Here is a 24,272-nt window from a genome sequence, read left to right as displayed (position 1 = left end):
CTTGTTAATGTGCCAAAGGACGAACAACCCCGGGATGACGAAGTGACTGAGGGCCGGAGATAATTTTTTCCCGCTTGAAATATATCTCAGACATGGTCACTGATTATTAGAGCGGATCGTCAGGTTCAGTTTACTGAAAGAACTGATGGTCAGGCTTGATTCGGTAAAATGGCTGCTTCATCAAGATCTCACTACTACCTCAACAATACCGTTGATATCTAATGTGTTTCCTTTGTACCTTGTAGGTTTACAATGGCTTTGGTATATAGAATTTATTCACTCTTTGTCGTATGGGCAAGGATGAGTATATCCGCTTAATGTGAGTTGTTTGGCCTTCACTATACATGAATCTTGCTTTGTTGACTTTTGCTTGCTTCTTTCTTTATTGTCTCGTGATATCTGGACTCACTGCCAATCATCCAAGGCCATTGTTCTGGGAGAGCCATTCCACATACGACCCAAAAAGTACTATCTCAATGCAATATCATATTTCATATCTACAGCCGAAATCAAAGGTATTCACAACATCCAAAAATGGTGTCCAACATCTACCCCCGCTTTATGACCTCCTCCGCCGTCTCCACCAAAATCTCAAACGCCCTCCTAACATACTTCTCCTCGGCCGCCGGGTTCGTACTCACAACCCGAATAGCATAAACCTTACAGATAACGGTCGAAGTAATGAAGATCTCTCCTCGAGAGTTGACTAATTCATATACCTCCTTGGTCAACTCGTTCGCAGCCCCATCCGGCTGCGCAACAAGAACGCCATTCTCAGCTTCCACCATCGTCGTCCCCGACTTGGGGCTCTTAATTCGGAACACAGTCAACCCGAATGCAGGAGTGGTGATGATCTCAAACAGATCAGCCCGACTGCGGACCAGACCCGCAAAAGTCTCTCCCAGTCCTATGGACTTGCGGATATAGTCCTTCATGCCGGTGAGACCGTAGCTGCGCATGACAAACCAGATCTTCAGGGCACGGAACCGACGGCCCAGAGACATGCTCCAGTTACGGTAGTCGATCACCTTTCCGGAGTCGGAGTAGTGATTGCGCAGGTAGGCAGGGGTGATGTCCAGGGCGTTGGTGAGGTCTTCGCGGTTGCGAATGAAGAGGCAACTGTTCCGGTTAGCAACTTATAGCATCGTAAAGGAATGGAGAAAGCACAAACCTAGCATCAAAGTTAACCAATAACCACTTGTGCATATTAATATTGAAGCTGTCGACTCCCTCGGCAAACTCCTTGGAAAGATACTGCCACTCATCCGCGACCAGTGCCGCACCGGCATAAGCAGCATCAATATGGACCCAAATCCTCTTCCAATGCTCCTTCTCGGCCAATACAGCCTTAATCTCCCTGAACCGATCAACGGCACACGAATTCGTCGTACCAAGTCCCAAGGTAATGAAATAAGGCGTCAGGTTATTCCGATCCAACCCCTCCAAAACATCCCTCAACCTCTCCCCAGTCATCTCCAAGTTATCCTCCAACCTCGCCTCGACACTCCTAAACCTCGTTCCCGCCAACAACGCTCCCTTCGCCGTACCGCTATGCGCCTGGTTACTCGCCAGCGCGACCAACCGACTCCTCAACTCCATCATCCGATCCTCATACTCCACCGTATCAGGCTTGAACCCCTCACTGACCACAATCTCAGTCACGCGCCTTTCCCTTGCAGCAATCATCATCGTCGCGACCGTGTCACTCGCCGTAACCTGGATTACACCTCCTCCGCGGTTCTCCGACGTGCTGAGGAAACACTCCGGCAATGCGAGCGCCTGAGCGAGCCAGTCCATTACGATGGTTTCGAGTTCGGTGCACGCCGGGGAACAGAGCCAGTTGAATGCGGGGGCTGTGAAGGCTGCGCTGTACATTTCACCCAGGATACTGGGGTAGGTGACGCCTGAGGGGAAGAAGGCCATGAAGTTTGGGGACTGCCAGTGCGTGATGCCCGGCTTAATCTTGGTTTCAATGTCCGATTGGATGGAGCTCCATGGTTCGGGGTTCTCGGGGGGTGAGGTCGGGATTAAGGGGCGGAGGTAGCCTGGTTCGATGGTGGGGAGGACGCGCTGGTTCGGGAGGTCATCGAAGTAGTTGATTACTGTTATTTTTGGGGGTGGTTAGCTGTGTCTCTCTCTCCGTGTGTGTGTGTGTGTGTGTGTGTGTGTGTGTGTTTGTGGTGATGCGGGCGGGGATTGGAGAAGTGTGGGGTGCAGGGATTAGGCACAGAGACTAACTGTCATCAATGGCCGAGTGGGCGGCCTCCCGGAATTGTTCGCGATCCATTGGACAGAGATGAGAATTCCAGGCGTGATCCAAGGGGGAATTGAGGAAGTCGAATGGGAGAACTGAATGAAATTCAGCGGAGAGTTCGGAGGCAGGAATAAGGATCTGGATTTCTTTTATCGATAAGCCAAGGCCGGTGGGGTTGGCGCCGGAATTGGTTCCGAAGGTGTTCCGACATGTCAAGGGAAGGGCGTCTGATCTACGCTTTTGGTCCAATTGGAAGCTACACATGAATCCTGATAATGCGCCAGGAATGAGTTAATATATTCAGGTTCCCCTAAATTGCCCCTCGTGCATCATGTGCGTTTGACAAGCGCGCTATTGGGGGTGTTGACGGATATTTCGCGGGTAACGGCGGTATTTGTCGGATATTGCTTCTTTCCGAGTGAGTATGCATTTGGGCAATTTATTCGGGGTTTCGATATGGGATAAGATTTCGTGTTCACTTGAATAATGAGAGTATTCTGGAGATGGAATTTTGCTAGGTAGTGAGTGGGTGTTGACTATGGTGTGGTTGCTAATAAGGCTCCCAGGGTGTGCCTCGATTCCGACTTCCGAGCGAGCTCAAATTGCTCGGTTGCCCATTGTAGTGAAATTTGTTATCCAAATACACTAGCATATATCTCGTTAGCACACTGACTACTCGATGATTACTACTCGTGTATATTGATTTCAAGGAACTCGCTTTTATATAGAGCGTATGATGCATCCATTCAATGCCTTGGTATAGACGACTCAAATGTCAAGGAAATCATGAAATAAAGATAGATTATAGTATCTCATATCAATACCATAGATAAATCACATTAACCCTAACATGTTGAAAGTAATCTAGCCAATCATCTACCCCCTCAAGTCAATCACCAAATCTTCCCCATGGTCCAACGGAACAGAAGAACAACTACCCAAGCAAAATTAATAACATCATCAAGACGCATCTTCAGCTTCCCCCTCCACCTCCTCCGCAGCCTCCCCCTCCGCCGCCTCCACCACCACCTCCACCACCACCACCACAGCCTGTCCCACCTCCTCCTCCGCCACAAGCTGCGCCAGGAACATAGCCTCCTCCATAGTATCTTCCGCCTCGTCTCCTTGTTGTTCTTGATTGTCGGGACCAGGATGTTCCCTGACCGGGTCGAGAAGTGTTTGTGGGTCGAGGACGGTACGGGGAAGCGGGTTCGTCAGAGTATGAGGTAAAGCACATTGTCTTTAACTTTGCAAAAAATTGGGGGAGATAGTGGGTGGTATTTATGTTATGGTTGGGGTTGTTTATGTTGAGTGTGGAGTTTAATGTGTCGGAAGATGCCTTGTCTAACGCTGAAATGATATATATGTCTTAAGTTCTTTGTATAGAGTAAGAAGTGAAATGTCTTGTAGCACGATGAATTGAGTAGGGACAGATATCGTTATAAAACATTGTGTGTAGAGCCTCAGCCTTGTTTATGTTGCACGAGGCTGCTGATGGGCGTGGTCATGCGGATAACTCCGCCTCGTCTCGTGTTTGCGTGGCTCAGAGTGTATGATGTGGCTATGCTGACTGGCTGAGCGAGATACAAGGCTGCGGGTGAAGGCATGGGCGATGTGGTGATTTGCAGGGTTTCCGAGTTTATTTCATTGTTTGCTAAGAATCCTGGTGGTGAATAAATATAGTGGGAAGATGAAGGAGAATGCCTTGCTCAAAGTTATAATCTTGGTCGGCAGCAATAAGCCGATGTTTGGATGTCTCATGATGCGATGATATTTGCTGATAGGACCAAACATAACACGATGTTTACCGGGGAGTTCATAATCCGGTGAACCTTTTACTCACTAAATGTTAAACTTGTAGTCATTTTGGAAGACTGGTAATCTGAGGAATTAGTCATGCGTGTGGGGTCATAATCATAATGTTGCATCGTGATGACAGTTTGTTAGGCGTATGTAGATGACTTGATTCTTTTTGTATCGTGTAGTATAAACGTTGTGAAAAGATGTACTTGATGACATATGTGTCTTCCATTTTGGCAACAATCAGGAGAATAAAACGCGCCCAGCATCCCTGGTATAGAGGACGTATTTGAATATCAAGTATTGGGGGGGAGAATTGAAGAGGTGGCTTTTTATATGGCTTTCATTGGCGTTGATTCTATAGACGATATCAAAGGCCTCTATCCACTGACATATAATCGACTATCAAGGTCCGTTCGTCCAGAGTCCTGGTCGCATATAATCAAAGCGAACTCCAACATACATGTTGAATTCCTCAATCAAGTCGTCACATTCCTCTACTGCTATGTCAGGCTCATCATCGCTGATAAACAGACGGATAATCACTTCCTGCAATAGAGGCACCCGCCGATGACGGTCCGACAACCGAAGGAAATCCGCCAACAGTTTCTGGAGAACGCGCACTGTATGGGAGGTCGACCCGTCTTCCCTTCCCACATATTGAAAGTCCCACCGTAGGCCAAGCCTTTCCAGTGTTACTGGTAAACCTCGATTTATACAAGACACTTCTATCCTCTCGAATCCATTAAGCAGCTGGACCGGTAATTCGAGTGTTTTGAGCCGGGTAAAACCCTGAAAGAATCCAGGCATCATAGATCTGAATAAAGGACCCCATATGTCGATGTCACTGGTATTCTCCAGGACTAATGGTGTGCTAGAGAAGCTGATTGAGAGGTGCTCCAGACACCCATATAATGCTTCCAGTCCATTCAAAATGCATTCTCCATCAACGTAAGAGGGTGTAGACTGATGCCAAAATCTTTCCTCTTCGTTGTTCATACCAAGGTGAAGAGTTCGAAGGCTTTTCATTCCTTGTAAGATCTTGAAGAGCGCGCAGTCCATTCTTGAAACGTGGTCCAGGATAAGGGTTTCGAGTGCCGTATAGTCCATTTGAATACCTGGAACCCGCTCGAGCTGAAGACCATGATGGCTACGTAGCCAGACTTTGAGGTGCTTGATCTTTTGTAACCGAAATATTGGGATCACTTGTGATGAAAAACGACTCGGAACGTGTGTGTCATCAAGCATACATGGAAGACTTTTTTGTAGTGCGTTGGTTCCGTAATCGATTTCTTCGAGGTGGTCAAAGTTATTTCGCAACTCTGCGGAATATAAATTCTCACCAGAAGTGAGGCGTTCAATTATCACTCCAGGAAGTCCGCCGTTAACAAGGAAGGTGTAATCGAGCTTGAGAGACCTTAGATTATAGAGAAAAGGTAGGAGGAGGGCCACCATGGCGTAGACGTTTCGTGCTGCAATGGACTTGTACCAATCTGAACGGTCCTTCCGGCTTTCTATGATACTACTCACAATGTATCGAAGATAGTCGAGTTCCTGGGAAAAGGGCATCTTATCATTCTTAATGATAGAGGTCAGGTCAGGACTGCACCCTTGGATCCCAGGACTCTCAAAGATCTGAGTCTTTTGGGGAGGACTGCGCCCCAGTAAGTGCACCTCTCGGATTAAGCCACACAGGCGGCTGCGTGAGTCCTTATTTCGGACAAGAGTTGTCCACAGCGACATGAGTCGGTATCGAGACATCTTGTCATTCCAATCCCATTGAATCTTTCGATAGAGATAGCGAGTGGCAACACGATTTAGTGTGCGGGATGTCAAGCAAATGCTGTTGAGGTCTCCGGTCTCGAGATACTTGCAAATCTCATTCCAGACATCTTCCATAAGAAAAAAGTCAGACATCGTGGCGATCGATTTGATGCTTGCGTTTCCGATTTCGTAGTGCCTATGGGCATGTGGCGATATATCAAGATGTGCTCAATCATCTATAGGATCACAGCACCTTATAAAGGTACCATGGTTTTGTGTTGTCAGTAATACTTTTGGGATCTTGGAAAATCCCCGATTATAGCATTATTCTGGGAGATTAGTAGGTTTGAGGATATCCTGCTTACCATCCAGTAAGATGTGAAAGCTGATCCTGTACCAGCCAGCCTACTAATGAACCGTTTTGGGAACCGGTGCTTTTCAACATTTTCTGGCGTGTTCCGAAAGCCCACAAAGGGCTTGTTGATTTTGTGGAGTACTTCAGTCTTCACATGCTGGAAAAGTGAGAATCTGGATTTTGTGCCAGACGCCACAGAAATAAGAACTTCATCACTGGAAAGTGCGCTGTGGAAGACTCCGAAAAGAAAGCAAGATTAAAGAAAGCAAGATTTTGAGAGGAAAAATTCACGTAGGTCAGTCACACGGGGCCTAAAAGGTAGTCATTCACGGTTATGACCTCTTTCTCTATTATGGGACCGCCAATAAACTTTTCTTGTAAGTAAATGTGCTGTGCCGCAAAGTTATTTTCTATGATTACTGGGCACAAAGAAAAGGATCACGGCTGATGGTACGGAACATGTCTGTCTCCATTGCAGCACCACTCATACATCTGTAACAAAGGGACGACTGACATGGATGGTGTAGAGGATAGAACTGTGCATCTAATCAAAGCAATAAATAACCATAGCCCCGGTGACACCCTCGCAGAGGTATTGGTAAGGATATGCACTCATAAGAAAGGTGACTATTACTCAACCGTAATCTGCGCCATGGATGTATCGCCCTGAGACCGATAAAATAAATTCTTGAAGACGCTCTCTCCCCGGCGTAGTCAGAAAAGCGCTCTCAGATTCGACACGTCAAAAATGTATGCGGGACCCGGCGGCAGGTTCACTTAATTGACCCGGAAATGCATTCCCGCTTTCCTGTCGTTAGTGCCGTCATGGAGCCGCATACCTTACATAGATACCATGCTTGTTGCTCTCTTTTCCTTTTCTATCATGAGCATTTACTATGGCATTAGGTATCCGCGTTAACAACATGTTCTTTAAGGTTCGAGGCCTTCTAGCAAAGAAAACTTCTTGGGGGAGACGAATATCTTCAACTGCCTGGATATTATACTGAATACAGTGAGGATGCTATAACGGCAGAGTCTGAACAAAACTAAAGCATCATAACTGAACAATCTATTCTATACTGAATGGAGAAATCTGCGTTTTGACGAACCCAACCACCCCTACTCAGACCCCTTAATCCTCCCACAAAGCACTACATCCTCCCCAAACGGATACCACTTCACGCCGGTCAGCCTCGAAGCCGGAACAATCACACCCCCTTCGACCCTCCTCTTCGGTGAAACCACCACGCCCCCCTGGCCCAACCAAGTCGGAGCAATCGTAACAATCACCGAATCCACCAACGACTGACATCCCGGCTCAAGCAACGAGTTGATGATTGAACCACCTCCCTCAATCATCACACTCTTTAGCCCCTCCCGTACAAGACACTTTAACAACGCACTCCAATCAATCCGATGCGCACCATCCGAACCCACCCCCATCGGCAACGCAATAAACTTTCCCCCATGACTCTCCAGAACCTCCTTCTGAGCCGCAGAAGGCACCGTCTCCGCAGCCGTAACGATAAACGGAGCCCTGCCGCGCCCATTCCTCGCTAGCTCTAAGATCTTTGACTGCGCCGTAAACTCCCATCTGGCTGAGGGGTCGATGATGATTGGTCGGGGTTGGCCCGCCAAACCTTCGGAGCCGTATCCGCCTACCCCTGCCAGTCGACAGTTCAGGCCGGGGTTATCGGCAACGGCGGTGCCTACGCCGATAAGAATAGCGTCATGGCGCGAGCGTAGATAGTGCGTCATGGCTTTGGATTGCGGGCCGGACAGCACGGTCCGCGTGCCCGGGGCCAGAGCTAATTGTGAGTCGAGGGATGTGGCGAAGGTCAGGGTGGTAAAGGGGAGCGATGATGATGACGGGTTGCCATCTTTAGGTGGGAGATGGGGTTCCAAGAAGGTGCGGTCTTCGGTGGGGAAGTTGATGCTATCCATCGTAGTGGTGTTGCTGTTATTGTTGGATTGATGGTGGTGCGGTATCGGTGATATTAGCTCGGATTGGATGGCGGGGTTTACTGATGCCTCAGGCAAAATTTTGTGATTTGAGCGGTTTCAGTTCCGGGGATTGTTGATTGGTCGAAATTATGGGCGCTTTGCTTCGAAAGTCATCGGATCTGATTGGTTGGTTTTGGATGCTCCTTTCAAGTCCAGTTTTGGCTGTCAGCGACCGGTTTGCATGGCAGTAATTATTAATCCGCATGATAATGTGATGAGGTTAGATACATCGAATGTTTATGCTATACTGATAGTTGGATAGTTGGCATGTCATCCCCAGGCGGACTGCTGAATCCAATCCCGGTGAACCGTGCTATGTGCTAGAGACTTGTTCACGCGGTTCCTTAATCTTCCATGCTTTCAACAAAAGTGAACAATCCAGTACCTTCTTTGATGACCTTGTCGGAATACCCATTTTTGGAAATACACTTGCGTCATGTGACCCCTCCAATTACCGGTCAATTCCGGTCGCCTTCTCCCTGCCCTGTTCTCCTCAACCGGCACACACGATGCAAATCATTGTTGTCAGTCGTGATACAATCAACAAATCGGTCTACAGGACTTCTATTTCGAAATTGCGCGGTAATCAGAGAATGTCGGGTTTTTCATATTTCCAAGATTGAAAGTTCCAAGTCCCAACATGACAGCTCTTTTTGTTTTGGACACACAGCAGCTTGAATTACCTTGCAAGCACTGAACTCCAATGAATATGACACATAGTTTGAACAGGTGATGCTGGCAGGAAAAACAATACAATGTACATATGCAATGCAAGTATCGCTTCATAAGACACACAATGCAACCATGCAACCATGACAAATCATCAACGCCAAGATACCTTCGCTCCAGTACGTAATACAGGTATTAACACAACCCCTTCCCATCACATTAGGAGGTGAACCACATGAATCTGGGGCATCAAGATTAGCTGAAAGCGCAATCTTAAGTCAAGCAGATACCTACATCTCATAGGCCATAGAGGGAATATCCTTGCAAAGTGAGACACCAGATCGAATAAGGGATATGGTTGCACCCGTCAGCACGAGGATGGCCAATGGACGAAATGCCAGAAACCAGGCATATCTCCACACGACCCCTACTGCGGATCTGTAAGGAATCTGGTCAGCTCGCTAGCAAAGTTAGTTAGCAATCGTGCTGCAGCTTACATGAGAGTGGAGGTGGACGACATCTCAGTTAGTGGTGGGCGTTCTTTCTTTCAACGAACAAAGGGCCTTTTGTGGTATTGAGCAAGATGGCTTTCAAACTTCGATGATGAACAAAACGATCAAGACATGATCCTGGGAGGTGAGAAAAACAAGCCAAGGCTCTTATGTCAGGGTTATATCCCATTTGCTTGCGCCATTGCCAAGGTGGCAGCCTGCTATCGTCATCCCCAACGGGTCTCGTCCGAGCCACAACAGCATGGGTAAACGTTGCACCGTGCCAAAGACGCTGGATCTTTAGATAGAATTGTCTAATCCCAATCAGGAAGGCCCGTGGTGAAAAATGCTGCCTGAACCCGATGATCCTACCAAATCCTGCCTTCCGACTTTCCGTAAGCTGTCCACGGGGTCCTCAAGAGCTGGCCAACCAGAAGGGCTGGCTGGGTCAAGTTGCGCCAGATGCGAAAACTGACTGGGCAGGGCAGCCGGAAAACTTGCGTGGGGGCTCCACTATTGGCTCCTCGGGAGGGGAAAGGGGCCCGCTCCCTCAGCCCTACAAGGCTGCTGCTGGATTCTGTGAAATATCAGTTGACCCCTGGCTTTGCGCAACGTGGATGTCCTGTTTCTTGCTGCTTTCTCTTGCAAGATAAATCACTCGCTTTCTACCTATTCCGGCCCAGGCGCTCACGGATGAGAACCGTGTCGATCTTTGACATTTTGCTTGTTCGATCAGTCAACAAGCGCCTATATCATAGAATGGGCTGAGTGTACGCCTTTTCTGCCCGTTTCTGGCTTTCGCGTTTCTCTTGTGATTACATCCGTTGGCGTATCAAATCTTCTTTGTGTCGCTCTTTTTCCCTCTCTGAGGTGGCTGCTCAGTCTGGACTCACAGAATGGACGCGAAGGGACTCCACCGGTTTTCCCACTTTTCCTGTCGAACCCAGCAGGTCGTCACCTCGTCCACCTGGGAGGGCCTGCTTATAGAGCAGTCTACCTTGTCTGCTGACACCAAAGGTTTGGAGCGGGACACATGGTGGGTTGACATCTGCGACGCCACCGAGGAAGAGGTCAGCACTGTCTGCCAGGCATTGTCCATCCACCCTCTGACGGCAGAGGACATTGCGACCAGGGAACCTCGCGAGAAGATTGAAGCATTTCGGAACTACTATTTAATCTCCTTCCAAACCTTGCTTCCAACAGACGACCTCAAGAGTTCTCGAAGCCTCAAGCCATCATCGTCTATCCCCGGCTCCTCAGGGTTCTACATTCTGGTGTTCAAGAATGCCACCGTGACCTTTTCTCCCAGTGGTTGTCACCACATCGCCCGAGTCCGGGACCGAATCCGTCGGACACAGGACACGCATCTCGTATCGAGTGATTGGATCTGCTACGCTCTAATGTACGCCTACTACTTCATGTCCTAATTCCCGAACTACTGACAAGCCAAATAATAGTGACGAGATCATCGATGATTTCGAACCGTACATGCGCGCAGCAGAGCGCGAAGCCGATGCGATCGAAGATCAAGTGTTCATCGCCCGCGTCGACGACGTCAAAGCGCTCATTCCTCAACTCGATAGCCTCCGCAAAAGCATCACTCAGCTCATCCGCTGCCTGACCGGTAAATACGACGTCTTAAATGGCTTCGTCAAGCGCTGTCAGGCGAAGGACAGAAACCCAATGTTCCCGGATGGCGATCTTTTGGTGTACCTGGGCGACGTGCAAGACCATCTCGTGACCACATTGACCAGTTTGTCACATTTCGATGAGATTGTGGGCCGGTCGCAATCGAATTTCCTGGCCCAGCTCAGTGTCAACAATATCCGGTTGAGTTACGATGTCAATGCGGTCTTGAGTAAGGTGACCATCCTGGCGACAATCTTTGTGCCCTTGCATATGGTCACTGGGTTGTTTGGTATGAACGTCGAGGTGCCTGGACAGAATGTAGAGAACCTTGGATGGTTCTTTGGTATCATAGGGTGCATGTGTGCATTTGTCGTGGTTTGCTGCTTGCTTGCGAAGAGGCTGCGGTTGCTCTAGACATACTATTTTCATATGGTCGCAAATCATCCACGATAGCATAACTTGGGCGATGATATTCGCAAAACTTTCTGTCGGACAAGATCTTTCAGCATATAGTAATGAGCTTGAGGACCGTGTAGAGATTAGAGAGTTTGTAGAAGTCACACCGTCTCAGGTGACCGGGTTCCTGCCAGTTTCACCTCACTTCATTCCTCTATCCTTAATCTTCCCGTCAACTCACCGTTACCAACCTATCGTCTCAAGACATTTGTCATCGTCTAATCACCTCCCATGCTATCTCTAATCGATGATCATATCTCTCGATCGATATTTGTTATCGACGAGATCTCCGACCAAAGTCCCATACAGCAAGCTTCCCCGTCCCCGCTCCTGGCCAGGGACGACGGACCGTCCCATGTGGAGTAAATCGCAAAATGTTGAGGCGCTTCAGACGGAACACGGGCAGGCAAACCGATCTAGCCGGGTCGCTGATCATACGAGTACCTGCTCATTGCTGGTATCAACCAATGGGCCTGCAGACTAGTGTCGGGGCTTGATAAACTGAGGGTCGAAGGCACGGTCGCGGACCGCGCAATTACAGATAAGCACTGCTGTTCTATCATGGAGCATAGCTAATCCTTCCCGATAGAGTGATAGTTTCCAGACACTACGTCGATGAAACCATAGACAATATCGACCAGCCTGTTGTTGGGATAGTGTAAGGGTATAACATAGCCGGACTATACCCACGGCTGGCTGGCCAAGGCATCCTGGAAAAACTTGCCTGTTCCGGTACCCTTGCACGTGACAGGGGAGAGCTGGTTCGAAGAATGCTCATCCCTACTGTGTCCGTCAGTCATTGTCGGCATCGGAAAGATACGGCTCCGATACCTTATCTGGCCAGTAAGACAAGCCTTTTCCATCACTGCAGCCAAGACGCACTCCTATCGGAGAGTCCGCCAATGGCATTTCCCAGCTGCAAGATAAGCCAGTTAGGTAATCCAACAGTGTCCCACCAAGACATTCGGCCCGATTAATGACTTCGCTGCGCTAGACTGCCTCCGTCTCTCCCTTATTCTCAGCCAGGTTACCTGAGAGAATCACGTAAATTCGCAACCACGATTCATACGACTCAGTCACCTCGCACATGCAATTTGCTCTGCCTTTCCAATGGCTTCTACTATCACCACACTAGGCATGTTAGCCGAGTCACCAGAGGACCCCAGGCCCGTGCGATGACATCAGCGGTATCGGGGGTCCCACGTGGCGTCGTGGCTAACGGATAACACCAATCAGGGGCACCGATAGACGAGGAGAGCCTCTGGGAAATGAGCGCCGGCGGGGGACGGCTGGCCATTGGGGAGGCGTTGGATTCAAGGTCCGGTGCACCCGCTAAACTGGGTGTAGGAAAGCTGTCCCGCGAAACAGCCAGGAATCGCAGACGGGATGTCATGGTGATCCACTCGAGTCCACTTGCCCATGTTCCTGTGCCTCGTCTCCGTGGAATAGGGAGATAGAGGGGCAACTCCGGGACGCCAGTACGCAGTAGCGGCCTTCTATACGACCCGCCGGCGAAGCTTACCAGGTCGCTGCGTCGCTTGACCATTGAGCTTCGTTATAACTCGTCCCACCGACGCGCAACTTGGTCTTGCCGATATGGGACTAAGCCGGATATATCTTAGACCGAATTTATTGTTGCTGACGCCTTGCATGCACCTTTAAAATCTTTTCGATTTCTCTTAAAACTTTTTTTTCGTTTTCTTTATTATCTGCCAGTTAACGCTTCCTAACCCAGCCTGCCCTGTCTATTTTGCCTCAACCACGCTGCATAACCGACAAGCAATCATGGCAGACATCAAAGCAGCTGCGAACCCAGCCATGGAGACTGACGGTGCCGAACTCGAGAAAGTCCGCATCGCCGGTACGAATCAGGCCGACACTCAACTCGCCGCAGAGTTTGGTTACAAGCCCGTCTTCAAGCGAGAGTTCGGTTATCTCTCCACTTTTTCGTTCGCAGTCAGTATCAGTGGTCTGTTTGCAACCATCATGACCACCATGTCCTATCCTCTCGAGGCGGGAGGAAGCAGCGCGGTGGTATGGTGTTGGTTTGTTTCGGGAGCCGGGTGCATGTGTATCGCGGTAGGTAGTCCGACATTACAATGCGCTCTGCTGAGGCTGATGTGACATACTGCAGCTTTCAGTTGCTGAGCTTGTATCCGCCTACCCGACATCTGGAGGCCTGTAGGTGTCACTATTCGCTCGGGACGACGGCTGCTGACCCTAGGCGATAGGTATTTTACGATCTCGAGACTTGCTCCACATGATTGGGTTCCATCGATCAGTTGGTATGGAAATACTGATGATTTTGCTTCAGAGGATAAATGTTGATACTGTTTAGGGTGACCGGTTGGTTAAACTTTCTTGGCCAGATCTGCGGTGTGGCTTCATCTGAGTATGGTGGTGCGCAAATGCTCCTGGCCATTGTCTCGATGTGCAAGGGGATGGACAATTACGAGATCAAAACCACAACCACCGTTGGTGTGATGGCTGGTTTGACTTTCATCACCGGTCTAGTTAACTCTCTGTCTACATACTGGATGGAAAAGATGACCAAGTTCTATGTCATCTTTCACGTCTGCATCCTCGTGGCTTGTGCTATTGCTCTTCTGGTCATGACGGACGACAAACACGATGCCTCGTATGTCTTCACCCATGTCGAATCGACCACTGGTTGGCAGCCTATCGGTTTCAGTTGGCTGTTTGGCTTCCTGTCTGTCAGCTGGACCATGACAGACTATGATGCCACAGCTCATATTACCGAAGAGATCAGCAACCCTGAGATCAAGGCGCCTTGGGCGATTTCAATGGCTATGCTGTTCACTTATCTGGCTGGCTTCCTGTTCAACATCGTTCTGTGCTTCTGCATGGGTGACCCGAACGCTATCCTTAACTCCAAGATGGAACAGCCAGTCGCACAGATCTTCTATAACAGCCTTGGCAAGGGTGGTGCCATCTTCTTCACCGTTTCTGCTCTGCTCATTATCAAGTTTGTGACCTTCACAGCCATGCAGTCGCTTGGCCGAACTGTCTTTGCTTTTTCCCGTGACCGCATGCTTCCCTTTTCCAACGTCTGGGTCAAGGTATCTCCCATGACTGGCACTCCCCTCTATGCGGTCTGGATCTCCGTGTTCTTCTGCATTGCGATCAATCTTATCGCTCTGGGCTCCTACACGGCAGTTGATGCCGTCTTCACCCTTTGCTCCATTGCTCTTGACTGGAGCTATTGCATCCCCGTTCTGTGCAAACTGCTGTTTGGCCAATTCAGACCCGGACCTTGGCACATGGGCATCTTCAGCAACTTCGTAAATGTCTGGGCCTGCCTCTGGACGCTCTTTGTTAGCATCATTTTCGTTCTTCCCACGGATCGTCCCGTGACCCCTGACAACGTAAGTGGAAATCATTGCATACCCGTGCTCTCTTTGGGCTGACCAAATCACCCTACCTCAGATGAACTATGCCTGTGTGTTCCTGGTGTTTGTCTTGCTGTTTGCGCTGGTTTACTGGTTCATCAGCGGCAAGCGCTTCTACCATGGCCCTATTACCGAAGCAGTTGTAGCAGATTCAGCCTCCGAAAGCAACCTACCCGGCGACGCCAAATCGGATAAGGACGGACGAGAGAACTGATGGACGGCCATTGTGTTTGCCCGAGGCGCTCTTCGACACACCCGCATCATTATATCTACCCCCGCGACATGATACCCGAGCGAACCCCTGCAACAAGCCCGTGTACGAAACGATCCCTTGAGCGACAGCCCGTATGCCGACCCAAGCGAGCCCCGCAGCAATCTATGCCCAGCGCCTGTTATATACCCAGCGACATAACATTCCCATACGGAGCCCTTCACCCACCCATTGGATCCCTTGCGACAACCGGCCATCCCAGCGAGTATTGGATTTTCCCTGCGCCACGTGACTACTAATCCCCCATTTGGATACCATCCCTTAGCGACCTCCGTTGAACGAAGCCCTGTAGCAACAAACCGAAGCCCGTGCGTGTGCCGAATTTCCCTTGCGACAATGGACCGACCGGATCGATGCCCCAGCAACCAGAAGTTTGTTTAGTGGCCCATATGTAGGAAGGTTTCTCTTCACATGAGGTTCTGCCTGGTGTGGGAGATTGTTGACTTGCTCGTTGTTCTGTATATACTGTTCCAAAAGTTTCTGCATTTCTTGCAAGTAATGATTTTACCTGGTGCTTGCTGTTGAGAATGCTTGTTCGTTTGTTTGTTGTGGCCCTTTGAAGCCTTGAGTGGCATGATGGATACGACCCGACGCGGCAATCGGAGACCTCCCAAAGCCCATGCGCCTGTTCGTCAACGGTTTGACAAATCGTTCGCCAAGACCCCCGCGGATACTACCGCACGTGCCCCTGCCCTAACGCCAGAAGATAATTCCGACTATTTCATGCTTATTTTCCAGAGACGTCGATATAGGACGGGGTATCATCCGTTATAGATGATATTCTCAACGTCTACCATCCCGATACGGTTCAGCCCTATGCGCTACTGAACTCGGGCCCACGCCAACAGCCGTCCATCCATCGAGACAGCGAGACGTCGGAGGTTCCCATGTCCTTCAACTTTGTCCTACGGCGATGGGATTCTGGCACGATTTCAGCCCCATCCCTTACAGATGTATGCTAGAGCCAGTGAATTAATTGGAGAGGTGGTGCGTTCCGTTTTCTGGATGTTGGTCGGGATGTCAGATTTTAATACTATGCATCCGTTCACGCAGCTCTACCTTCCTTTTCCCCCGAGCGTGCACTTTTCTCTTGTAAAATGACCCGCTATAACGACTAATATTAGCCCATTCACTATCGCCGAGCAATCATCACAGGCACCTCAATCACCCTGCTAGATAGCAACACAATCCCAATCCAGAGAAACTCAAACTGTCGCCCTTTTGACGTTCCGTGTCCCTTCCATCTCTCTCCGTCAGTCTTTCGTACTCCACGGGTGCCACGTTTGCCCTCTTACCATCTTCGATCCTTTCTAGAGCCTCTTTTCTCCTTCTATCTACTTCAACCACATTGAACTAAACCCCCAAAAAAAGGCAAAAAAAGGGAGGGGGGACCGCAAACCAACACCACCCCTCCGACCCTACCACCTTCATTCATCCCTCCCATCGCACCCCCACCAAAACTACCACAATCACCACCATGACCAAAAAACACCCCCATAAACCCTCCATCTCGGCCTCCTCACTCGGCCAAGTGCGCAAAATCTACATGTCAAAGATGACCGAGCAGGGCTGTTCCCGCACCCTGAAGGACAAGTGCAGAGACATATGGGATCAAGTGATCGATGACGCTGTCGAGGCAGATGCCGAATGTTCTGGAATGGGATTTGCATATGGGTATGGAAAGGAACTGGAGCCAGTTTACATTCCGGACAAACCAAACGGAATCCAGAAGAAGGAAAACGGAAAGAAGGAACAACACGAGGGAAGTACCGAGTCCGAGACGGAAAGTGAGGAGAGCAATTCCGAGACGGAGGTGGAAATCGATCCGAGTCTGGATGGGAGTGAGTGTGAGTGTAGGTCTGGGTGTGCGTGCGCGTGCGCTTGTTGTCGCGTGGAGTATCCCGAGAGTTTGGTGGAGAGTGATGGGGGGAGTGAGGCGGAGAGTTTACTTTCTTGTGGGTTGGATGGCGGGGAGGGGGATGATGAGTAGTGAGTGGGTAGGTAACATTGCAGTGGGCTTTGTTGGGCTTGGATGGTTTGGTGGGAAGTTCCGGGTTTGGGGATGGTGATGGTAGTTTGATATTGGGAATTGGGGGGTTGGAATGTTCCGGGGATAGGGGTATTTATGCATTTAGGATGATATTAGGTGATTGTTTTTGAAGAACATAAATATAATTGTTATTTTCTTCTAATTCTTCTGTTGTAGAGATCATATTGTGTAACTTGGTCACTTACTCACTACTCATCACTCACCACGTATCGTGTTCAATACTCATCCCCCAGCATTAGCAGCAACCTCACCACCATGTCTTCCCCATCAAGATCATTCAGCCCCGATGATGTGAACTGCCTTGATAGAGACTTGAAGAGAATACAGGAAAGACTGTCTCAGGAAGTCGACTACTTCTTATCTTCCCAGACTACTTTATTGTTGGATTACATGGACGATATTTCCAGGTGTCTGGGACTGCAAAAAACCAATCTCAAGGAACTGCGTGATCAACTGGCCCGAGGACTGGAACAAGTAGAGGCTACCTTGGAGACTCTCAATGTTGAGGCGAAAGAGGCGTCACAGGGAGAGGCTACCATGGAGGCTCTCGGAGTTGAGGAGAAAGAGGCGTCACAGGGAGAGAAGAAGGTAATGAAGAAGGAAAGTGGGCAGAATCAACATCAGCATCATGCAGCGAAGAGTCCGGTTACTAAGAGTCCGAAACATGGTTTGTCACCTCCAGCAAAGGTTAAGGTGCAGGAAAGTGATGGGGATGCGGACTGCTCCGAGGTGGAGGTTGAAAAGGAGGATTTTAACACTTTGTTCGGCTAGGATATAGATTCAGTGTAGATCCGATGGATAGACTGTCTGTATCTGGGATGGGAAGTGGGTGTGTGGTGGTTGGATTTACCATATTGATACTACTATATGAAGCTTGCTGCTGAACTGATATGCACATTCCTGTGTTCTGGGATTATAGTGTCATATTATATAAACTGTGGACTTTTTAGCTGTTCCCGATATAATGATTAACTTGAATGTGGTTCTCCTATGCTCTACCTCTTATTTTCATCACGTATCAGTACATATCAGTACATCTACGTAGATAAGGCTACTCGCAATATAGAATCATGCGCTTTGTAGTTTGACGTATACCCTGAACAGCAACTACATCATATCCAGTGCTGCTTTAGCTTATCGGTTCCTTCAACACAGACCTTCCATGGCCTATATGTTACATCCTCCCATTGAAGAATCTCCGATCTATCAGTATCTTCTGCACAACGGTACGTTACATGATGAGGGGAAGGTGACACTACTAGTATGCTCTAGTACATGATCTGCATCCAACTGTCGGGGCAATCCGATGATAACCCGACCCCTCATGGGTTATCAGAGTGAAGCGCATATCAACTCCGTGCGGGGTTCCGACTTAGCCATCAACTTGGCAATCGTAACCAATCAAGGATCTCTTCTAGGTATCGTTTCCAGGTCGCATGAAACGGTCAATATAAACCTGCTAGCCGAGCTGCAACCTTGCTATCGTGCTGCACGACTTCACTAGTATTTGCAGGTTACATGCGCGTCTGCCAGGGTACTACTAATTCGGACGTACGCCCATTGCCATCTCCAAAAGCATAGAGGTACATCACCATGCGGTGGGGGGCACTTGGCACACTTAGTCTTATTCTTGACTTCACCATCTGCGGTATGTGCCTTGTTCTATTATAACTCATGTAGTCTCTTACAGTCACAGGGTTCGCCCGTTTGGTGACGGTCCCCACTATTCCCTTTGATGATGACAATGGCACTTATGCACTGTCACAACTCACCAAGATTGTCGTGGATGCTCGCCATGCCAGTACTGTGGATACTCAAGGCCAAACATTGATTCCACCGACATTGAAAGAATTTGCCGCGACCTTTCAAGAGGACCTTCGTTCTTCTCTTGGGATCGACCTCCCACTTGTCACCAGTAGTACCTCTAGCAACCATGCAATTTTCCTGACCCTCTCCAATAACACGGACATCCGCGATGTTGCGGGACGCTTCACAGCGGAGGCATATGCCTTGCTCATCGACAATCATGGAATTACCATCTCTGGGGCGAGCCCCTTAGGCGTCTGGTGGGGAACTCGCTCGCTAATCCAGGCTGCTGTAGTTAGCAAACGCAACCTCCCTCAAGGCTCTGCAATCGATGCTCCAGGATGGGGAACGCGAGGCGTCATGGTAAGCCCTCACATCACCTGTACACAACCCTACATCTAACTGATAAGCTCGATGCCGGACGTCACTACTACCCACCCGACTTCTTGATTGAGATGTGCTCGTATCTGTCCTTCTTCAAGCAAAACGTCTTCCACCTCCATCTGAGCGACAATCTCTACAACAACGTCGATCTCTACTCTACCCAGGAATCTTTGGATCTCTACGCAGCATTCCGGCCCTGGTCCGACGACCCCGCCCTATCTGGGCTCAACAAACGAGCCAACGAATCGTACACGCGCAGCCAATTCGATAACATCCAGCGCCAATGCGCCCGTCGTGGTGTCACCATCATCCCTGAAATCGAAGCGCCCGGCCATGCCCTCGCCATCGTGCAATGGCGACCAGAACTTGGCCTGACAGACCTCAGCATGCTCAACATCAGCCATCCAGACACCATCCCGACCATGAAAACAATTTGGAAGATCTTCCTTCCTTGGTTCCACAGCAAAACCGTCCACCTCGGCGCGGACGAATACTCCTCTTCCTACGTCTCCGACTATACCGACTTCGTCAACGACATGCACACCTACATTGCCGAGCAATCCGACAAAAACACCCGCATCTGGGGCACCTTCACCCCATCGCAGGGTGCCAACGTCTCCAAAGCGGTCACCATCCAGCACTGGGAGTTCTACGAAGACAACCCCTACTTCGACTACATCAAGAACAACTACTCGGTCCTCAACTCCGACGACGCCTTCTACATAGTCGGGAAATGGTCCGGAAGCTATCCCCAGTACCTCAACAAGACGCGAGTCTTCCACGGCGATCCATCAAACAACGGCCCCTACGCGCCCAACATCTTCTCTACCACTAATGCAACCGACAATCCTCCAAGAGATAACCCCTACGTACTCGGCCACATCGCCGCCCTCTGGAACGACTACGGTCCCAACGCAACGACCTATCTCGAGGCGTATTACTCCTGGCGTGACGTCCTCCCTGCACTAGCAGACAAGCAATGGGGCGGGGATATCCTGGAAGATGAATACGATGATGTATTCGATACCCTCCATGCTGTGGTCCCGGGACAGAACCTCGATCGCCATGTTCCGAGCAAGACGGATCTAATACTGCAGTACAACTTTGCCAATATCACTGGGTCAACTGTCCCGGATTTATCTGGAAACAACTATCACGCTACATTAAACCACACCTGTCCCATCAATACATCTAACTCCACCTTAAGATTCACAGGAACATGCACCCTCACCACCCCTATCCAAAGCAAAGGAAGAGACTATACCCTCTCTTTCTCTGTATATCCTTCCACAACTCACCCGTCACCTTTATTCTCAGGGAGGGACTCTACCCTCCTCAACGGCAACGGGTCAATCAGTAATATCACCCTTGTGAGCGGCGGGAACCCATACACACTGAACTACAGTCTCCCGGTCGGAAAATGGTCGGATCTGAGCTTGATCGGAAAGGGAAACAGAACATTTTTATCTGTTGATGGGGGCAAGAAGATGGAGTTCCTAGCGAGACTAGGCGTGAATGGGGAGTACTCGGTGTGGGCGCCCATTGCGATCGAGGCACCGGTGCAGAGGATCGGGGAGGGATTTGTAGGGATGATGGGGGAGGTTAAGTTGTGGGGGAGTGCGAGGTGAAAATACTACTACATACTACTAGTACTTTTTTCACTGATGACTTTTGGTAGTCAATGCTACTAGTAGTACTATGATGTCTGTCGTTGAATATTTGAGCGCATCACAAGGCATTCAATCTAGTGGTGTCGATGCTTAGGAGCAGAAATATATATTACTACTAGTACTGAGAACGACTGCAACTGAACAAGACCTAGAAACCAACCACAAAAACCTCACCCAGTTCGACTTTCACAAAATTCGCCACTTCAACCCCCCTTATAAACAAAACCAAGAATCCAAACCACCCATTTATGGTCCAGGTCACCCATGAGTCCCTGAATATTACTATCACTGGATGCTGGGTAGACTAGAGGTGGGTAATGGTTCCCCTCCCTCCCGTCTGCCGGACCCGCCCAGATTAAAGTTTTTCTCATTGCAATCTACTCCGTACTAGTTCTAAGCGAAGTGCTCCAGAAGCACGATTTTGTTCTGGTGAAACTCTATTCTTCTCTATTTATGTTCATATCACTAATAAAAATATGTCGCATTAAGTCACAAAAGGCAAAATTTTTAATGTGCCAAACCGACCTACCTAGCTTTGATGGGTAGGTAGCATGGATAGTTGGAGAGGAAGGGATGGAAAAAACAAAAAAATGGAGCTGAAGGGGATCGAACCCTTGACCTCTCGCATGCAAAGCGAGCGCTCTACCACTGAGCTACAACCCCAGTTGAGATACTTTCCTTTTCCATCTAATGATTCAGGAGATACTCATTAACTTTTTTCATTCACTGGTATCATGAACAAAAGTAAACAAGTGATGTTCACAATAATAAATATATGTATGTATGTATATTCGCCCCATCTATCTATCTATATATCATAGCAGTCATAACATGTCATATCATCTAGTAAGAAGGAAAGATGAAGATCAAATCCCAAAAAACCAATGATAATGTATAGCCCACTTTTCCGTCCCGCTGTTCCCCATCTGTAACCCGTTGTATCCCATCCCATCTAGGGAGAAAAAAAGAAAGAAAGAAGCAGGTAAAGTACCCTCTCACCAACACCAAACACAACAGATCTCAGATCAAAACCAGTAAGAAGGGAATCATCAAAAAGCAAAACAAATAATGGTGTCGAAGAAGTGAATCGAAGTCAAAAGAAAAGAAGAGAAAGCAGAAGAAGAAAAGTCTATTTATATCGCGCAAACAGTATCATCCCTATCACCCGGACCAATTCCCCTCCTGCTCACACTAAAGAATGCAATAATCAGGCCTAGACCCGCTAGACCAGCAGAGCACCACAATCCCGTGCGGTATTGATGCGCGAGATCATGTCCCTTTTTGATGTCTACTTCTTCAGCGACGGCCGCGGAGATGGCAAGGGCGACGCCGGAGCCGATTTGGAAGGCTGTGTTGAGCTATTTTCTTCATTAGTTTGGGGTTTCCAATGTGATGTAAGAAAGGGGATAGGGAATGGAGCTTACCATTCCACCACATAGACTCTTCACATGCACAGGGACGGTAGTGAGAATGGCAGTGCTGGTGGTCACGAAGATGAGGGAGACGGCAGTGATGCTGATCAGCGAGGTGGGGAGGACATTGACCCAGCTGGATGTAAATCATTAGCATGCATTCATTCTTTCAGGGGATAGAGTGGATCACGTACAAACTGGTTTCTGGGCTGGATGTGATAGCGCTTGGGACTGGGGCGAGAACAGTCAGGATCAACCCCGCCAGCAGGGTGTATTTCCCGTTGACGTATTCCAGGGCCTTGCCGGTGCCCATGGAGGCGATGAACCCGATCACTCCCATGGGGAGGAAGCGGAGTGCGGTGTCGCCGGCGGACAGCTTGTCCACTTCTTGCGCCATTAGGACGATGTAGTAGATGACGTTTTGGTAGCTGCCGTAGCAGGCTGGAGGGGTAGGTTAGGTCTCTGTATGCAGAAGGATTAGGGGTGGAGGGACTCACTAAATCCTGCGATCCATAGACCAGCAAAGTTAGGGAGCTTCCACAAGCCAAGAGGCATCAGTGGGTACGAAATGAACTTCTCCCAGAGAGTAAAAGCTACCAGCAGGGCAACGGCTAGCACCAGCAGGACAATAATGAAGGGCGTGCCCCAGCCATAGGAGCCACCACTGGACAGCACGAATTGGAGGAGGATGAGACCCGCAGTGGAGAGCATGGCGCCGACATAGTCCATCTTGGGCTTTTCCTTGCCAGCAAGGTTGTCCTTGGGAAGGACAATCGCACCCAGGATGCCTAGCGAGCCGGTGATGATGACGATGAAGTAGAAGATGTATCGCCATCCCAGAGAGGAAGTAAGGAAGCCACCAAAAATAAGACCCACGCAGAACCCCACAGTTCCGGAGGAAGCGTAGATGGACAGTGCGCGGGTCCGATCAAGCCCACTGAAGTAGGAGCTAATGATTCCGATCGCTGAAGGCACAGTGAGCGCAGCTCCCATGCCCTGCAGACCGCGGAAGACTGTGAGTTGGATGAATGATTGGCCGAAGCCAATGGCCAAGGTCCAGAGGGAGAGCCAGCTTAGACCCAGACAGAGGATCAACTTGCGACCATACCTGGAAGAAAAAGTCTATAGTTAGCTTGGTGAAGGATATTGTCTCAAGGGGACATGGTACATACCGGTCGGAAAGAACACCCGCAAGGAGCAAGAACCCACCAAACGTAAGGGTATATGCGGAGATCATCCATTGGAGATTGGTGTCCGACACGTCAAAGTTCTCTTGAATAGATGACAAAGCGACATTGGCACTGGTCATGAAGACATTGTCGAGGAATTGGGAGCCGGAGGTGACGAGCAGGATGAGGGCGCCTTTCCACGAGGCCAGACGACCAATTTCGGGACATGGTCCCAGCTTCGTGAGCTGCTTCTCTTCAATTGGGGTGGCAATACCCGATGAAGGCGTGCTACTGTCATCACCTAACGACGAGCCCGGACGAGAAAAGATAGTGAATTGGGGAAATTTGGAGGGAGTATCGCCGTCAAACTGCTGCGGCTGCTGCTGCTCCTGCGCGCGGCGGCCTCGCAAAAGATCGAGGATGGCCATTTTGATAGAGATTCTGAATTGAGGAACTACGAGACAGGGACAGCCGGGTCATTTTTTAAATAGTAGATTGGCGGGGCGCAAGGAAAAAAAGTCTGTAAAGAATCTGAGGAAAAAGTGGGTTCTCTCAGCTGGGGGAAGGCAGTGATGGTGTGGCATCGATAGACTTTCTCTCCGTCCACACTTCTTTTTCGGTCGCGCTCCGTGCCCTAATTTCTGGTGTTGCAGCATTTCTTCATCGATTGCGCGTCCA

General features: G+C 49.4%; 9 protein-coding genes and 1 non-coding gene across 10 annotated transcripts; 4 read left to right on the top strand and 6 right to left on the bottom strand.

Annotated features, from left to right (window-relative positions):
• Positions 1-467: 467 nt before the first annotated feature.
• BO79DRAFT_164843 (putative aromatic-L-amino-acid decarboxylase) lies at positions 468-2,355 on the bottom strand. Its single transcript, XM_025679224.1, has 3 exons — positions 2,239-2,355; positions 1,172-2,102; positions 468-1,119 (listed from the first exon to the last, which is right to left on the bottom strand). The coding sequence occupies exons 1-3, from the start codon at positions 2,285-2,287 to the stop codon at positions 549-551; spliced, it is 1,551 nt and encodes a 516-aa protein (XP_025544680.1). The 5' UTR covers positions 2,288-2,355; the 3' UTR covers positions 468-548.
• Positions 2,356-4,459: 2,104 nt separating this feature from the next.
• BO79DRAFT_135782 (uncharacterized protein) lies at positions 4,460-5,971 on the bottom strand (the record flags this gene model as incomplete). Its single annotated transcript, XM_025678063.1, has 1 exon — positions 4,460-5,971. The coding sequence occupies one exon, from the start codon at positions 5,969-5,971 to the stop codon at positions 4,460-4,462; it is 1,512 nt and encodes a 503-aa protein (XP_025544679.1).
• A 1,321-nt stretch (positions 5,972-7,292) lies between these two features.
• Positions 7,293-8,117, bottom strand: BO79DRAFT_234727 (RibD family protein; the record flags this gene model as incomplete). The annotated part of the gene is made up of 1 exon (XM_025684405.1): positions 7,293-8,117. One exon carries the CDS (start codon positions 8,115-8,117, stop codon positions 7,293-7,295), a length of 825 nt encoding a protein of 274 aa, XP_025544678.1.
• Positions 8,118-8,822: 705 nt separating this feature from the next.
• On the bottom strand, positions 8,823-9,472 carry BO79DRAFT_206659 (uncharacterized protein). The gene is made up of 3 exons (XM_025682024.1): positions 9,344-9,472; positions 9,141-9,284; positions 8,823-9,087 (listed from the first exon to the last, which is right to left on the bottom strand). Exons 1-3 carry the CDS (start codon positions 9,364-9,366, stop codon positions 9,066-9,068), a joined length of 189 nt encoding a protein of 62 aa, XP_025544677.1. The 5' UTR covers positions 9,367-9,472; the 3' UTR covers positions 8,823-9,065.
• Positions 9,473-9,949: 477 nt separating this feature from the next.
• On the top strand, positions 9,950-11,648 carry BO79DRAFT_206658 (magnesium transporter CorA family protein). The gene is made up of 2 exons (XM_025682023.1): positions 9,950-10,739; positions 10,795-11,648. Exons 1-2 carry the CDS (start codon positions 10,234-10,236, stop codon positions 11,378-11,380), a joined length of 1,092 nt encoding a protein of 363 aa, XP_025544676.1. The 5' UTR covers positions 9,950-10,233; the 3' UTR covers positions 11,381-11,648.
• Positions 11,649-13,207: 1,559 nt separating this feature from the next.
• On the top strand, positions 13,208-15,046 carry BO79DRAFT_224291 (amino acid transporter; the record flags this gene model as incomplete). Its single annotated transcript, XM_025683659.1, has 5 exons — positions 13,208-13,501; positions 13,557-13,603; positions 13,654-13,707; positions 13,761-14,808; positions 14,870-15,046. The coding sequence occupies 5 exons, from the start codon at positions 13,208-13,210 to the stop codon at positions 15,044-15,046; spliced, it is 1,620 nt and encodes a 539-aa protein (XP_025544675.1).
• Positions 15,047-16,580: 1,534 nt separating this feature from the next.
• Positions 16,581-17,924, top strand: BO79DRAFT_135831 (uncharacterized protein; the record flags this gene model as incomplete). The annotated part of the gene is made up of 3 exons (XM_025678065.1): positions 16,581-16,944; positions 17,464-17,654; positions 17,697-17,924. 3 exons carry the CDS (start codon positions 16,581-16,583, stop codon positions 17,922-17,924), a joined length of 783 nt encoding a protein of 260 aa, XP_025544674.1.
• Positions 17,925-18,746: 822 nt separating this feature from the next.
• Positions 18,747-20,971, top strand: BO79DRAFT_136295 (beta-hexosaminidase; the record flags this gene model as incomplete). The annotated part of the gene is made up of 3 exons (XM_025678080.1): positions 18,747-18,801; positions 18,850-19,322; positions 19,370-20,971. 3 exons carry the CDS (start codon positions 18,747-18,749, stop codon positions 20,969-20,971), a joined length of 2,130 nt encoding a protein of 709 aa, XP_025544673.1.
• A 633-nt stretch (positions 20,972-21,604) lies between these two features.
• On the bottom strand, positions 21,605-21,676 carry BO79DRAFT_t19. Its single transcript has one exon. It is a non-coding gene; the product is annotated as a tRNA-Ala (tRNA).
• A 132-nt stretch (positions 21,677-21,808) lies between these two features.
• On the bottom strand, positions 21,809-24,022 carry BO79DRAFT_268268 (MFS transporter; the record flags this gene model as incomplete). The annotated part of the gene is made up of 5 exons (XM_025687112.1): positions 21,809-22,371; positions 22,438-22,561; positions 22,620-22,866; positions 22,923-23,533; positions 23,598-24,022. The coding sequence occupies 5 exons, from the start codon at positions 24,020-24,022 to the stop codon at positions 22,147-22,149; spliced, it is 1,632 nt and encodes a 543-aa protein (XP_025544672.1). The 3' UTR covers positions 21,809-22,146.
• Between the last annotated feature and the right edge of the window lie 250 nt (positions 24,023-24,272).

This window comes from Aspergillus costaricaensis, assembly GCF_003184835.1.
Source record: "Aspergillus costaricaensis CBS 115574 unplaced genomic scaffold BO79scaffold_2, whole genome shotgun sequence".
NCBI classification, from domain to species: Eukaryota; Fungi; Ascomycota; class Eurotiomycetes; order Eurotiales; family Aspergillaceae; genus Aspergillus; species Aspergillus costaricensis.
This window is presented reverse-complemented; position numbering and strand designations above follow the sequence as displayed.

Excerpts from the sequence above, each read along its gene's own strand:
- BO79DRAFT_164843 (XM_025679224.1), bottom strand. The coding sequence starts at position 2,287 with ATGGATCGCGAACAATTCCGGGAGGCCGCCCACTCGGCCATTGATGAC. Across the intron at positions 2,103-2,238 it reads CCACTCGGCCATTGATGACA|TAATCAACTACTTCGATGAC; the intron begins GTTAGTCTCTGT and ends CAAAAATAACAG. Across the intron at positions 1,120-1,171 it reads TTGGTTAACTTTGATGCTAG|TTGCCTCTTCATTCGCAACC; the intron begins GTTTGTGCTTTC and ends TAACCGGAACAG.
- BO79DRAFT_206659 (XM_025682024.1), bottom strand. The coding sequence starts at position 9,366 with ATGTCGTCCACCTCCACTCTCAT. Across the intron at positions 9,285-9,343 it reads TCGTCCACCTCCACTCTCAT|ATCCGCAGTAGGGGTCGTGT; the intron begins GTAAGCTGCAGC and ends GATTCCTTACAG. Across the intron at positions 9,088-9,140 it reads CCCTCTATGGCCTATGAGAT|ATTCATGTGGTTCACCTCCT; the intron begins GTAGGTATCTGC and ends TTGATGCCCCAG.
- BO79DRAFT_206658 (XM_025682023.1), top strand. The coding sequence starts at position 10,234 with ATGGACGCGAAGGGACTCCACCGGTTTTCCCACTTTTCCTGTCGAACC. Across the intron at positions 10,740-10,794 it reads TGGATCTGCTACGCTCTAAT|TGACGAGATCATCGATGATT; the intron begins GTACGCCTACTA and ends GCCAAATAATAG.